Genomic DNA, 15,466 nt, shown 5'->3' with positions numbered 1-15,466 from the left:
ATGTTCTTCAGGGCATTTCTTGTGACAGTTGATCTCTAAAGTTATCATTAGAGCCAAAGGACTGAAACATCTCTTATCTGCAAATGGTTTTAACTTTCCAGAAGGTTCTGTGGCATCCAGCCAATGATCTAACCGGCAACCAATCACATTGCTCAATCAGCCAATGGAATTACTTGAAAACGACTCCATAACGCTCACCCAAGCCTGCATGTGGGGGACACAGCCTTAATGGGTTAACCCATAAACCTTGGTGCTATAGTGTCTAACTCCAGCTAAACAGCTCCCTATATTTGGCCAATACAGGAAGCTTCAAATCAAAACTCCCAGACCAGACCAGACCATGACTCACGGTAACTCTGCAGATTGCATCTGTTTTTAATTACATCTTGATCAAAAATCCCAGCATGTTTAGCTCTGAGTTACACCATTGCTTCTTAAAGCCAATATTGCCATTATTATTGTTACAATCATTCTTTCTCAGTCTACACTGAGAATCCCCTCTAATAATTTCCTTACCGCTGATGTAAGGCTCACCGGCCTGTAATTTCCAGGATTATCCCTGTTGCCCTTTTTAAACAAAGGAACAATATTGACTATTCTCCAGTTCTCTGGGACCTCTGCTGTGACCAAAGAGGATCTATCTGTACAAGGGCCCAGCAGTTTCCTCACTCAGTATTCTGGGATATGTCCCATAAGGTCCTGGGGACTTGTCTACCTTAATTTCTTTTCAAAATACCCAACACCTTTCTTGTATCAACATGCCCTAGAATATCAACATTTCCCTCTCTAGATTCACCATGTCCTTCTCCTTGTGAATACCAATGCAAAGTATTCATTAAGAATCTCGCCTACTTCCTCCATCTCCATACATAAATTCCCTCCTTTGTCCCTGACTGGGATTGATTTAATTTGAGTTATTATTGTCACATGTATTGGGATATAGTGAAAAGCGTTGTTCTTTGTACCCTATATATCAAAAGGATATATTGGCCTTGGAGGGAGTACAGAGAAGGTTCACCAGGCTGATACTGGAGATGAGGGGGTTAGCTTATGAAGAGAGATTGAATAGACTGGGCCTGTACTCGTTAGAGTTTAGAAGGCTGAGGGGGGTTCTTATAGAGACTTACAAGATAATGAAGGGGCTAGATAGGGTAGAGGTAGAGAGATTCTTCCCACTTAGAAACGTTGATTAGAACGTTGGTTAGGCCACATTTGGAGTACTGCGTCCAGCTCTGGTCACCTTACTACCAGAAGGACGTGGAGACTCTGGAGAGAGTGCAGAAGAGGTTTACCAGGATGTTGCCTGGTATGGAAGGACTGGGTTATGAGGAAAGATTGAGCAAATTGGGGCTGTTTTCTCTTGAAAGACGACAACTGAGGGGGGATCCAATAGAGGTATATGAGATTATGAAGGGTATAAATAAACAGAGGTAAGCTATTTCCTATGTTAGGGACACACAGTACGAGGGGCCATGGGCTTAGGGTGAGGGGGGAGAGGTATAACACAGATATTAGAGGGAGGTTTTTCACAGAGGGTTGTGGGGGTATGGAATGCTCTGCCAAGTAAGGTGGTGGAGGCAGGCACGCTGGAGTTGTTTAAGAGTTACTTCGACAAGCACATGAGTGGGTTGGAGATGGGAGGATATAGGAGATTGTTTTAAATAAGGGTCATTAGCATTGGGACGTCCCTAGTAATGTAAAAGGATATGGGATGATAATAACGTTTTTTCTCTTTTAATTCACAGGTTTTAAGTTGGTCCGTCTTGTTGTCCAACGAGGGGCATACACGCGATGGGTCGTACTAGGGCTGCTCTTGGATGTTCGAGAGTGGCCTAGTGCTTCATGTCGTTAGTGTGTGCTTAAACTGGACCAGATACTGGGCAACACGACAGCTCAGTGACTATCACTGTTTGCTGTGCAGACACATGGATTTGGGCCAGTGTCTGTGGGAGTTTGCGCATTCTCCCCGTGCTTGCTTGGCTTTCTCCGGGTGCTCCGGTTTCCTCCCACACCCCAAAGATGTGCTATTAGGCTGATTGGAGGTAATAAATTGTCCCTAAATTAGTTTCCCTCAATGTGGAATGCCATAAGCATAGACAAGGGTCATGGGTGGAGGGGGGACTGATAATGTTAAAATGGCGGCGCGGGCTTGTTGGGCCGAAGGGCCTGTTTCCCGGGCTGTTTTTGTTCTTTAGAACATAGAACATTACAGCGCAGAACAGGCCCTTCGGCCCACGATGTTGCGCCGACCAGTTAAAAAACAATGACCCTCTAACCTAAACCAAACCCTTTCCATCCATAAACCTATCCACGGATCTCTTAAACGCCCCCAAACTAGGCGCATTTACAACTGCAGCAGGCAGGGCATTCCAATCCCTCACCACCCTCTGGGTAAAGAACCTACCCCTGACATCCGTCCTATAACTACCCCCCCTTAATTTAAAGCTATGCCCCCTCGTGCTAGCTTTCTCCATCCGAGGAAAAAGGCTATCACTATCCACCCTGTCTAAACCTCTAATCATCTTATATGTTTCAATAAGGTCCCCTCTTAGCCGCCTTCTTTCTAACGAAAACAACCTCAAATCCCTCAGTCTCTCCTCATCGGACCTCCCCTCCATACCAGGCAACATCCTGGTAAACCTCCTCTGCACCCTCTCCAAAGCCTCCACATCCTTCCTATAATGTGGGGACCACAACTGCACACAATACTCCAAGTGCGGCCGCACCAGAGTTTTGTACAGTTGCAACATGACGCTGCGGCTCCTAAATTCAATCCCCCTACCAATAAACGCCAAGACACCGTATGCCTTCCTAACAACCCTATCTACCTGATTCCCAACTTTCAGGGATCTATGTACACATACACCTAGATCCCGCTGTTCATCCACACTATTCAGAGTCCTACCATTAGCCCTATACTCCACACATCTGTTATTCCTGCCAAAGTGAATTACCTCACACTTTTCCATATTAAATTCCATCCGCCACCTCTCGGCCCTGCTCTGCAACTTGTCCAAGTCTCCCTGTAAACTAAGACACCCTTCCTCACTATCTACCACATCTCTGACTTTGGTGTCATCAGCAAATTTACTAATCCACCCAACTATACCCTCATCCAGATCATTTATAAAAATTACAAACAGCAGTGGCCCCAAAACAGATCCCTGAGGCACACCACTCGTAACTGAACTCCATGACGAATATTTACCATCAACCACCACCCTCTGTCTCCTATCCGCCAGCCAATTCCTGATCCAATTACCTAAATCACCCTCAATCCCATACATCTGCATTTTCTGCAGAAGCCTTCCATGGTGAACCTTATCCCTACCTGAGCCCTCAAGTCTCATCCGGACATAAGCCTCCTTTTTCTTTTTAACCAGCGAACCAACTTTCTTAGTGCACCACGGTTCCCTAGCTCTACCAATTCTTCCTTGCCTGACAGGGACATACATATCAAGGACTCGCAGTAGCTGCTCCTTGAAAAAACTCCACATTTCGGATGTTCCGAGACCCTGTAGTCTCCTAGTCCAACCTATGCTTCCTAATTCTCTCCTAATAGCCTCATAATTACCCTTCCCCCAGCTAAAACTACTGACCCGAGGTTCATGCCTATCCCTTTCCATCACTAAGGTGAACGTAACCGAACTTTGTTCCTTGAAAACAGGACTAGAGGGCACAGCCTCAAAATAAAGGGGGGGGGGAGCAGTTTAGAACAGAGTTGAGGAGGAACTTCTTCACTCAAAGGGTGGTGAATCTCTGGAATTCTCTGCCCGTTGAAGTGGTGGAGGCTACCTCGCTAAATATATTTAAGTCATGGATAGATAGATTTCTGCTAGGCAAGGGAATTAAGGGTTATGGGGAGAAAGTGGGAAAGTGGAACTGATCCACTCCGGATCAGCCTGATCTTACTGAATGGCGGGGCAGGCTCGAAGGGCTAGATGGCCTACTCCTCCTATTTCTTATGTTCTTAGACAAAACATACTGTGCATAGAGAAGGAAATGAGAGGGTGCAGAATGTAGTGTTACAATCATAGCTAGGGTGTAGAGAAAGATCAACTTAATATATGGTAGGTCCATTCAAACATCTCATGGCAGCAGGGAAGAAGCTGTTCTTGAGTTGCTTGGTACGTGACCTCAAATTTTTGTACCTTTTTGCCGGATCATCCCTAGCTATCCGCTGTGTTGTGTAAGGGAGTGAATTCTGGGGTTTTGACCCAGTGACAGTGAAGGAACAGTGATATATTTCCAAGTCAGATGGTCAGTGTGTTGAATGTTATGAGGAAAGGTTGAACAGGTTGGGCTTATACCCACTGAAATTTAGAAAAATGCAAGGTAATCTTCCAAAACATTTAAGATCCAGAGGGGAGTTAGTAGGTGGACACTGAGAAGGGATGTAGTTTAAGAATATGAGGTTGCCTATTTAAGATGGAGATGAGCAGAATTGTTTTCTGAGGGCTGTTGTCTGTGGAATTCTCTCCAGCAAGATTGGATCATTATTGAAGACTGAGTTAGACAGATTTTTGATAGAACAGGGAGTGTTTGGTCATGGAGGGGCAGACAGGAAAGTGGAATTGGTCTTATTGAATGGTGCAGAGCAGGCTGAAAGTATTGAATGGCCTATTCTTGTTCCCAAGTCCTGTGTTGCTCTGATGAACCTAGGATCCTCCAGCATGCCTGCTGGTACAAAGTTTAGTCATGTAAGATTCAGTCTGCAGTTACTTCAGTGAAACTTCCCACAGTGCAGTGCTAACTTTGCACTACAGAAATTATAAAATCATAAGAATGATTACAGCACAGAAGGCCATTTGATTTGTTCTAATGATGCCAGTTGTCTGCGTCAGCAACTCTCGTCTTTCAACTAAACCAAGCTTAGGGGTCAACCATTCCCTGGTCAAGATATTGCCTTGGGCAATCAGTGTCAACTTGCCTATTTGAATAAAAGCTTGGCAGTTAACTGTTTCCCGTTGCATTCTCCATGGCAACACCTGAGGTATATGTTGTTGTTCCCTTTACTACTGGCATTCTTGCGAACAGTCCTAATGAGATAAAAAGCATGTCTCCTTTCTCAGCTTTCGTCTAGTTGTTTAGAGAGATTTGTGGGGGCAGGGTAGGAGGGAGAGGGGGTAGGACAGGAAAGTGGGGTTGATGTAGGTGTTCAGCCACTATGGGCGGCACAGTGGTTAGCACTGCTGTCTCACAGCGCCAGGGACCCCGGTTCAAATCTGGCCTTGGGTCTGTGTGGAGTTTGCATGTGTTTCCTGTGTTGGTGTGGATTTCTTCCAGGGTGCTCTGTTTCCTCCCACGGTCCAAAGATGTGCGGGTTAGGTGGATTGGCCATGCTAAATTGTCCACTTAGTGTCAGAGGGATTAGTGGGGTATATGTGTGGGGTTATGGGGATAGGGCCTGTTGTCAGTGCAGGCTGAATAACCTCATTCTGTACTGTTGGGATTATCTGGTTTTACTGTATGGTTACAGGAAAACTTGCTCCTGTTTAGTTCTTGTGTATAGAAGCATGTTCTGGTAGAGTTAGATGTAGAGAAGAGGTAGGAGGTTCATGCTTATCATTAGCACTGTTGTGGATGATTTAAGCAGAATGATTTATTTCTCTGTTATGTATTTAATGCTGTTAAACCGATCTTTCCCCCCCAGATGTTGAATGCTCTCCTGTGGATCTTAATTCTCGGTGGAAATCTCTGATTTCCTGCTTGCTATTTCTGGTCATTGGAATAACATTTGCTTTTCCTTTCCTGCCCCTTGCCCCTGTCCTGCAGAGTGGTGGTGAGCAGTAGCCCCAATTTGATCTACCTAAATCTGACGTCCTGCCGCTGCCTCCCCCGTGGGCTGAAGCGCATCTACCGAGGCCAGGACGAAATCTCCCAGTTTGTCAACCGGTTGCTGGGCGGCATGGAGAAGGGAAGTCCAGCAGTGAACGTGGATCACAAGGGGCGGTTGTGAAGGAAGTGGCCTGCTCGTGGACACCAGCAACAGCCATACTGCAAATTCAGTGGATGATGTGACAGACTCACTTTCTTAAACAAAGTGCATGCGCGTGTGCATGTGCGTGTGTGTGAATGTGTATGTGTGTTTGCACACGCGTGTGTAAATCCAGCTCCTTCCATAAAGTTCAAAGCACAATCAGTAAATAAAAGATAAAAAATATCAACTGTATTCCAGTTGCTACTAGTAAACAGAAACAACCATTGTCAGAAAACATCTCCAAGCCATAGATATGTGAAGCAGACAGGAGGAGAAAGGCTTGTTCTGTGCTCAGGTGCTTTGGTGACATTGAGGAAAAGTTGCAAAGTTAATTTGACTTTAAAATTCATCTGAATGTCCAGACAGGTTACACTGTAAATGAGACTGGTGTGAAGTGCAGTGTAAGGGCTGTTTTGAAATTGTATATATTTTAGTGAATAAGTTGGTGTCTTCCTGTTTCTAAACACAATGGCTCTGAAATTCTGCTTCCATGTCCCTGAGTCACTGAATGTAAACTGAGGCCCAGTTTTGCAGCCCTGCAAGGGCTCTGTACAATTTTACAATAATTTTTAAGCCAATTTCTCTGAACACTGCAGGGGAAATAAATGTCTAGTGCCTTAACGTGTTTCTTTTTCTGTACATTCCACCCTCTCTCATCCCCACTGTTTAAGTGGAGGCTAAGGGTGCTAATTGGTAATTGCATTTTTACATTTGGGTGAAAGAGCAAAGGCTGTTCTTGTAAAGACTTAAATCATGGCGTATTACTGAAAATGTGAACTCAAAATTTAAAAATGTTTTTTTGAATAACGTTTGGAGTTGTTGCAGTTTTTATTCTCAGGAAAAGTAGGTAACTTTCCCAACTGGGCAAGCAACTGAACAGCTCAGGAGCTAATCTTCCCTCGATTACATTGAGCTCACCCTGTTCAGCAACTTGTTGTGTCTCATTTCGTTTAATTACACTGGAGTTTGGAGGGAGGGGTGAGAGAGAGCAAAATTGTTCTCAGGTCTTCAAACTCCTGCTGCAGAAATTTGGGCAAAGGATAAGACTGAACATGGCAGTTGTTACCCTTGCACTCTCTCTCTCTCTCTCTCTCTCATCACATCATGATTGGCAACATGCCCAAGAACTGAGTGACTATAATCCTGGTAAATTGCTCCATGAGGTGGAGGAGGCACAGGGTTGGGGGTGGGGCGGGGGGGGGGGGGCTGCTCAGTGAGAACGGGAGGTCATTCCAAACTAGATGCTAAACCAGTGATTGGTGCTTTTATGATCTTGCAATGTATGTTCTACAATGTTTTTTGATTAATACTAATAAAGTGAATGTAGAAACCAATAAATGAAGTATGTAAATGTGATTATGTAATTAAATATTTGTAAAACTTAGAATGTTTCATTATTTCTGTTTTTTACTGACTGGAACTGTGACCAATAAATTAAGCAGAATATTAAACTGTAAGGTTTTGATCCAGCAAACAAGGAGAAAGTTCCAGAAGGATTAATAACCAAGGGATATTTATTGACATGAGGAACTTTTTTTTGATGGTGAGATTTAATTTTGATAAGAGAGGGGATTAAGGGTTATGGGGAGAGGGCGGGAAAGTGGAACTGAGCCACTTCAGATCAGCCATGATCTTATTGAATGGCGGGGCAGGCTCGAAGGGCTAGATGGCCTACTCCTGCGCCTATTTCTTATTTCTTATGTAATGCTGAAGTGAAAAACCTTGCACTGTGCAGGGGTGTGGGATAGTGTGGCTGATCCATTGGAGAGTTCTATTAAAGAGAAGGGACCTGCATGATGGGCTGAATGGTTGTGTGCTGTATCACTTTGTTTTAATAGTACAAACCATGCAGGTTTCTGTTGCTATTGCTAGAGCCTGTCATTTAGTTGGTGCCTCTGATGATTCCTGGTAGAAAATCTACTCTGATCAACTTTGGCAAGTCATAGATGGAACTGAAAATTAGTTGTTACTGTTCCAGCCCTGTTGTCCCATCCATCTTCAGGATGCCAGTGCTTCCTCTGTTACTATGATTATTGTAACTATTACTTCACACACTTCAACTACAATGTCTGCATCATCCCTTTCATTGGTGAAGACAAAATATTCATTGAGAGCCCTGCCCAAATCTTCTGTATCAATAAGTTAGCATCGCTGAGCCCTTTGGTTATTTTTGGAGTATTTTTCTAATTAGTGATCAGGAAAGCTTAAGTAATTTAGAAGCAACAAGTCTTCAAGCACATGGTCTGCATATCAAGAAAGGTGTGACTTTCCAAATGTCAGTCCATTACTTGAGTCATGTTATTGATAGAAAAGATGTACATTAAAGACCTAGAAAGATGGAAGTTATTTTAGAAGCACCACTTCTGATGAATGTGACACAATTGAGGTCTTTTCTAGCATTAGTAAATTATGGCAAATTTGTTCCTAACATAGCTGCATTATTGAAGTAATTTACTGTGTTAAACAGCTGTCAAGTATGCTTTGCGGAAGTCTGAAATATCGTATCATTTTAATCCAAAACTACCATCCCTGGTTGCTTGAGGCACTTCACCATATGAAGTAGAGGCAGTAGTTTCACATATGTCTTTGGGAGAAGAACCAATCATGTCCAAAGGTGTGTAGGTTATGTGGTTTGGCGATGCTAAATTGCCCCTTAGTATCAGGAAGACCATCAGAGTAAATCGTTGTTGGTGTGGGCTCAATGAGACAAGTGGCCTCCTGCTCTTTAGGGATTCTGTGATGAGTCTAAGCTTTGCATACTATGACTCATGCTGAATCTAACTGCTCAACTAGAAAAAGAAACATTGAGTTTTTTTTGGTGCAAAAATTTATTTGGGTTTCACACTTAACTGATCATTGACCTGTAATTATTTTTGGGCTATGTGAAGGCTTACCTTTGTCATCTGCTAGCCAATACAAGGATGGTCACTGATCTTATCTGCATATTCTTATGGTCAATCCGTGTACTATGCTTATGATGCCATCAATTAGTTTTGCTAAAATTCTTTCCTTATGACAGCTTCTCAAGTTCAGAAATAAATCAGAAATGATGTTGTAAAGGGGAGGATGATGCCTGATCCTGAAAGGAACACTAGCTGGGATGCATCATATGCCTCTTGATTTGAAACCATGTATATCAAAGTTTGAGTTGCCCATCCAAGATGGGTGTCTGTTGTGGGGAATCTGAGTGCTTATTTCGCCTAATTTGCAAGCAAGAGTTTTTGCACAATATGAAAGAAAGCCTGGTATATTGCAAGTGAAGGCGGTAGTTTATAGTTATTTTTAATGGTCAGATCTAGATGCTCAGATGGAAGAAAAAGCTGGGACCGTGTGAATCCTGAGTACAAATAAGGAAAATGCTACATTGTCTCCTTTACACCCTTAGGATTGCCCTAAAATACAATTGCATGTAGATTTTTCTGGGTCATAGTTGATGCACACTCAAAGTGGCCAAATGTTATCATGAAAGTGGCAAATCAAATTCGAGAAAAATGTGAGGTAATGCATTTGAGGAGGGCAAAGCAAGGGAATACTCAATAAATGGGAAGATGTTGAGAGGGGGCACAATGGTTAGCACTGCTGCCTCACAGCAACAGGGATCGATTCCCAGCTTGAGTCACTATAGGGTTTGCACATTCCATGTCTGTGTGGCTTTCCTCTGGATTCCTCCCACGATCCAAAGATGTGCAGGTTAGGTGGCTTGGCCATAGCCAACATTGTTCCTTTGTTGAAAAAGGTAGCAAGAATAAGCCAGGTAATTACAGGCTGGTGAGCCTTACATCAATGGTAGGGAAATTATTGGGAAAGGAGCCCTCAAGACAGGATTTATTCCCACTTAGAAATAAGTGGACACATTAGCAAGAGGCAACATGGTTTTGTGAAGGGGAGGTCATGTCTCAGTACATTGAGATTTTTGAGAAAGCAAGAAGATAATTGCTGAGGGTAGGGCCGTGGATGTTGGCTACATGGACTTCAGTAAGGCTTTTGACAAGGTCCGTAGCAGGAGATAGGCGCGGGGGCTGCTGGGAAGGGAGCGCGGGAGTATAAAACAGTCACTCACCCGAGGATCCACCTCACTGTTCTCTGGAGCTGTGATTTCGACGAGTGGCTGCCTTTTGGTGAGTGTGCTGCATTGTAATTACTGTATTTTGACTTAATTCTAGGTCGGGAGGGTTTTTTGTTTATTTTGGCGCTCCGTAGCGGGAGATAGGCGCGGGGGCTGCTGGGAAGGGAGAGCAGGAGTATAAAAAGAAGGCCAGGGTAGATAGCGGGCAGTGTCGGGAGCGGGCAGCGGAGTGAGGCGGGAAGCAGAGTGAGAGGTAACAGGGCTTAAGCTCACTGGGCTTGGGCGAGCTCAGGCTTGGTAACAGGAATAAATAGGACACCTTAATAGGGGGCAAACATAATGGCAGGGTCTAGGGTTACACGGGTTCACTGTGTTCGTTGTCATATGTGGACATTTCTGGAGACAGCACATCTCCCGAAAGCCCACATATGCGGGAAATGTCTAGAGGTGCAGAGATTAAGGGCCCGGGTGAGGCAGCTGGAACTGAGGCTGGAGGATATGTTTTTAGTTAGGGAAAATGAGGAAATAATGGATAGGGACAGTAACACTGAGCAGATACCAGGACCTGGGAGGAGAGATGGATGGGTTACAGTTAGGAAGAGTAAAAAGAAAAGGAGTCATAGCACTAGGACCGCCCCAGAGGAATTACCCCGGAATATTAAGGGTGGGGTGACAGCTGGGGTAGAGAAGGCAAGGGAGGGAGATCAGAATACCTCGGAGGAAGGGAAGAGTGCAGGGTGTGAGATAGTGGTGGGGGATGGGAGAGTCAAAGGGATTGACAGGCGGTTCTGTGGGCAAAAGCGGGACTCCAGGATGGTAGTCTGCCTCCCTGGAGCAGGGGTACAGGATGTTTCAGAAAGGGTTGAGGGAATTTTGAAGGGTGGAGGGACCGAGTCTGATGTGATTGTTCCTACATCCTTCTCTCCTACGTGCACTAAGTGCAGGGGGGACATACGTAGGCAGTTCAGGGAGTTGGGGGCTAGGCTGAAATGTAGGGCCTCCAGGGTGGCGTTCTCTGGGCTGCTGCCGGTGCCTGGGGCTAGCAGGGCTAGAAATAATGAGATACTCCAACTCAATGCGTGGTTGAAGGATTGGTGTAGGGCAGAGGGTTTTAGATTCGTAGACCATTGGGAAGTCTTTATGAAAGAGGGGCAAATATATAAGAGGGATGGGGTACAGTTAACTGGGAAGGGTGTGCATATCTTAGCTGGAAGGTTAGCTGGAGTGTTTCGGCAGGGTTTAAACTAATATGGAGGGGGGGTGGGGAGGTGGACGGAACTGGGATTGGGGATAGGGTAAGCCCGGAGGGTAGGAAGAAGGATCGGATTGTTTCTGAGGGTCTTCGGTGCATGTGTTTCAATGCTAGGAGTGTGACTGGCAAAACAGATGAACTGAAGGCAATAATGTTCGAAAGGAAGTTGGAAGTGGTGGCGGTGACAGAGACTTGGTTAAAGGAAGGGCAGGACTGGCAGTTGAATGTTCCTGGGTATAAGTGCTTCAGGCGTGATAGGGGTGGGTCGCTGAGAGGTGGGGGAGTGGTGTTGTTAGTTAAGGATTGCATCATAGCAGTGCAGAGGGAGGGAGGTATAGAGGATATAGGAATCGAGTCGCTATGGGTGGAGTTGAGGAATAGGAAGGGAGATGTTACTATGTTGGGTGTGTACTACAGACCGCCCAACAGCCCGAGGGCTGTGGAAGAAGGGATAAGCAGGGACATTCTAGATAAGTGCAGGAAGAATAGGGTGGTGGTAGTGGGAGATTTTAATCTCCCCGGGGTAGATTGGAAGGTGCCGAGATCAGAGGGTGCTGACGGGGAGGAATTTGTACAGTGTGTAATGGAAGGATCCCTGGAGCAGTATGTGGATAGCCTGACCAGAGAGGGGGCTATACTGGACTTGATTCTGGGGAATGAGCCTGGGCAGGTGGTTGACGTTGAAGTAGGAGAGCAGGTGGCTAACAGTGACCACAACTCTGTCTGGTTTAAGATATTAATGGATAAAGATGAAGCCTGTCCTAAGGGGAGGGTGTTAAACTGGGGGAGGGCTAGATACAACCGGATTAGACAGGATCTTAAAGATACAGACTGGGGTAAGCTGTTTGATGGCAGGTCGACGCTGGGTATGTGGGAGTCTCTCAAGGGAAAACTAAAATCTTTGCAGGAAAGGCACGTGCCGGTCGAGAGGAAGGATGGGAAGGGTAGGATTAGAGAGCCGTGGGTAACTAGGGATATTGAGGACCTGGTCAGGAGGAAGAGGGAGGCGTACATTAGATCTAGGCATTTGAGGACAGAGATAGCGTTAGAAGAATACAGAGAATGTAGGAGAGAACTTAAAAGGGGCATCAGAAAGGCAAAAAGGGGCCACGAAATGGCTTTGGCGGGTAGGATTAAAGAAAATCCTAAGGCATTTTACTCCTATGTTAGAAATAAAAGGATGGTTAGAGGGAAGATTGGTCCTCTCAGGGACAGAGGAGGGGAACTATGCTTGGAGCCTGGGGGAATGGGGGAGATCCTGAATGAATACTTTGCGTCGGTATTCACGCAGGAGAGGGGCCTGATGTCTGGTGCTGTGCTTGAGGAGTTTGAGGATCCGTTGAGGGATATAGTCATCACGAGGGAAGAGGTGTTGGGACTTTTAGACAGTATAAAGACGGATAAATCTCCGGGGCCTGATGGCATCTATCCCAGGCTGTTAAGGGAGGTGAGGGATGAAATTGCTGGGCCTCTGACGCAAATCTTTGTCTCTTCTTTGGACACAGGTGAGGTCCCAGAGGATTGGCGGATTGCAAACGTAGTACCGTTGTTTAAGAAGGGTCAGAGGGATAACCCAGGGAATTATAGGCCGGTGAGCTTGACTTCGGTTATAGGCAAGCTAATGGAGAGGATCCTCAAGGATAGGATGTATGAACATCTGGAGCGCTGCAATCTGATCAGGGATATGCAGCATGGCTTCGTTACAGGGAGGTCGTGCCTTACAAATCTAGTGGAATTTTTTGAAGAGGTGACAAAAACGGTTGACGAAGGACAAGCCGTTGATGGCGTCTATATGGATTTCAGTAAGGCGTTTGACAAGGTCCCTCATGGTAGGCTGATAGAAAAGGTGAAGGCTCATGGGATACAAGGCCAGGTATGTAGATGGGTGGAGAACTGGCTTGGGAGGAGGAGACAGCGAGTAGTAGTGGAAGGCTCCTTTTCCAATTGGAGGTCTGTCACCAGTGGTGTGCCGCAGGGCTCGGTACTAGGACCTCTTCTATTTGTGGTATATATTAATGACTTGGAAGGAGGGGGTAGGTGGTGTGATCAGCAAATTTGCTGATGACACTAAGATGGTTGGATTGGTGGGTACTGAGGAGCAGTGCCTGGCAATGCAACAGGATATAGACAGGCTGGTAGATTGGGCAGATAGATGGCAAATGGAATTTAATCCGGAGAAATGCGAGGTGATGCACTTTGGCCGGAATAATGTGGAGGGGAGTTATACGATAAAAGGTAGAACTATCCGGAGCATAGATACGCAGAGAGACCTGGGGGTGCAAGTGCACAAGTCCCTGAAGGTGTCGGTACAGGTGCAGAATGTGATGAGGAAAGCGTATGGTATGTTAGCCTTCATAGGAAGAGGTATAGAATATAAGAGTAGGAGTCTGATGTTGCAGTTGTATAGAACGTTGGTTAGGCCTCACTTGGAGTACTGCGTCCAGTTCTGGTCGCCGTACTACCGAAAGGATGTAGAGATCCTGGAGAGAGTGCAGAGGAGATTTACCAGGACATTGCCTGGTATGGAAGGGCTGTCTTACGAGGAAAGATTGAATGAACTTGGGCTGTTTTCCCTTGAGAGACGTCGGCTGAGGGGGGATCTAATAGAGGTTTATAAGATTATGAAGGGGATAGATAGAGTAAATGGTGGTAAGCTTTTTCCGCTACAAGAAATGGATAGAACGAGGGGTCACGGGCTTAGGGTGAGGGGGGCTAGGTATAAGACAAATATTAGAGGGCAGTTTTTCACGCAAAGGGTAGTGGGGGTGTGGAATGCACTGCCGAGTAAGGTGGTGGAAGCAGGCACGCTAGGGTTGTTTAAGAGTCACTTAGACAGCCACATGAGCAGGCTGCATATAGGGGGATATAGTAGGCCTTACTAAACATTGTAGGCTTGGGAATACGTTTTGCCTCAGGGATGTTAGTCTTTGCCTGTTTAATAATGAATTTTTTTGTCTCCACAGGCATTTAAGTCCAGCAAGGGGCATGCATGCGGCAGGTTGTAGTGGGCTGCTCTTGGATGTTGCTTCGGGAGTTGCCTATTGCTTCATGTCGTTAGTGTGCTTAAACTGGACCATCTCGAGGGCAACATGACAGCTCAGAGACTATCTCTGTTGCTGTGCGGACACATGGATTTGGGCCTGTGTCTGTGGGAGTTTGCACGTTCTCCCCGTGGTTGCATGGGTTTCCTCCGGGTGCTCCGGTTTCCTCCCACATCCCAAAGATGTGCTTTTAGGCTGATTGATTGGGTACTAAATTGTCCCTAAATTGGACCTCCCTGATCAGGCGTAGACTAAAATCATGAATAGGTCACTGAGACAGTGGGACGGCGGCGCGGGCTCGTTGGGCCGAAGGGCCTGTTTCCCGTGCTGTGTTGTTCTTTGTCCCTCATGGCAGACTGGTGCATGAATACAAAATACACTTGGTCAAAAAAGACAGAGGGTAGCAGTGGAAGGGTGTGTTTCTGAATAGAGGGCTATGACAAGTGGTGTTCCTCAAGGATCAGTGCTGGCATCATTGCTGTTTGTAATTTATTTTTATATTATATATACACAAGGAAAATGTAACTAGTTTGATTAGTTAAGTTTGTGTACGACACAAAAATTGGTGGATTGTGGATAGCGATGAGGTCCATTAGAGGATACAGCAGGATATAGATTGGTTGGAGACTTGGGCAGAGAGAGATGGAAGATGAAGTTTAATCCGGACAAATGTGAGGTAATGCATTTTGGAACGTATAATACAGATAGTAAATATACAGTATATATTGGCAAGATAGTAAATTGGATTAGACATTGGATCAATGGAAGAACCCAGCGAGTGGTAGTAGAGGATTGCTTCTCTGAGTGGAGGCCTGTGACTAGTGGTGTGCCACAGGATTCGGTGCTGGGCCCATTGTTTGTCATCTGTATCAGTGATCTGGCTGATAATATGGTAAATGGGATCAGCAAATTTGCTGATGATACAAAGATTGGAGGAGTAGTGGTTAGTGAGAAAAGTTTTCAAGGCTTGCAGGGGGATTTGGACCAGCTAGAAAAATGGCAGATGGAGATTAATGCAGACAGGTGTGAGGTACTGCACTTTGGAAGAACGAACCAAGGTAGAACATACAAGGTAAATGGTAGGACAGTGAAGAGTGCCGTAGAACAGAGGGATCTGGGAATACATA

At 45.4% G+C, this 15,466-nt stretch overlaps 1 protein-coding gene across 4 annotated transcripts in view; it reads left to right on the top strand.

The window, feature by feature from the left end:
* The window catches only part of fbxl6 (F-box and leucine-rich repeat protein 6), a 69,606-nt gene extending 62,442 nt beyond the window's left edge, over nt 1-7,164 (top strand). For all 4 annotated transcript variants that reach the window (XM_080213766.1, XM_080213757.1, XM_080213786.1 and 1 more), the window contains exon 10: nt 5,776-7,164. In XM_080213766.1, the coding sequence (XP_080069892.1) occupies nt 5,776-5,959 (184 nt within the window). In that variant the 3' untranslated portion in view covers nt 5,960-7,164. The remainder of the gene's footprint in view (nt 1-5,775) is intronic.
* The last annotated feature ends 8,302 nt before the right edge of the window (nt 7,165-15,466 follow it).

Source organism: Carcharhinus amblyrhynchos, chromosome 2 (genome assembly GCF_965287045.1).
Source record: "Carcharhinus amblyrhynchos chromosome 2, sCarAmb.v2.hapA, whole genome shotgun sequence".
NCBI classification, from domain to species: Eukaryota; Metazoa; Chordata; class Chondrichthyes; order Carcharhiniformes; family Carcharhinidae; genus Carcharhinus; species Carcharhinus amblyrhynchos.
This window is presented reverse-complemented; position numbering and strand designations above follow the sequence as displayed.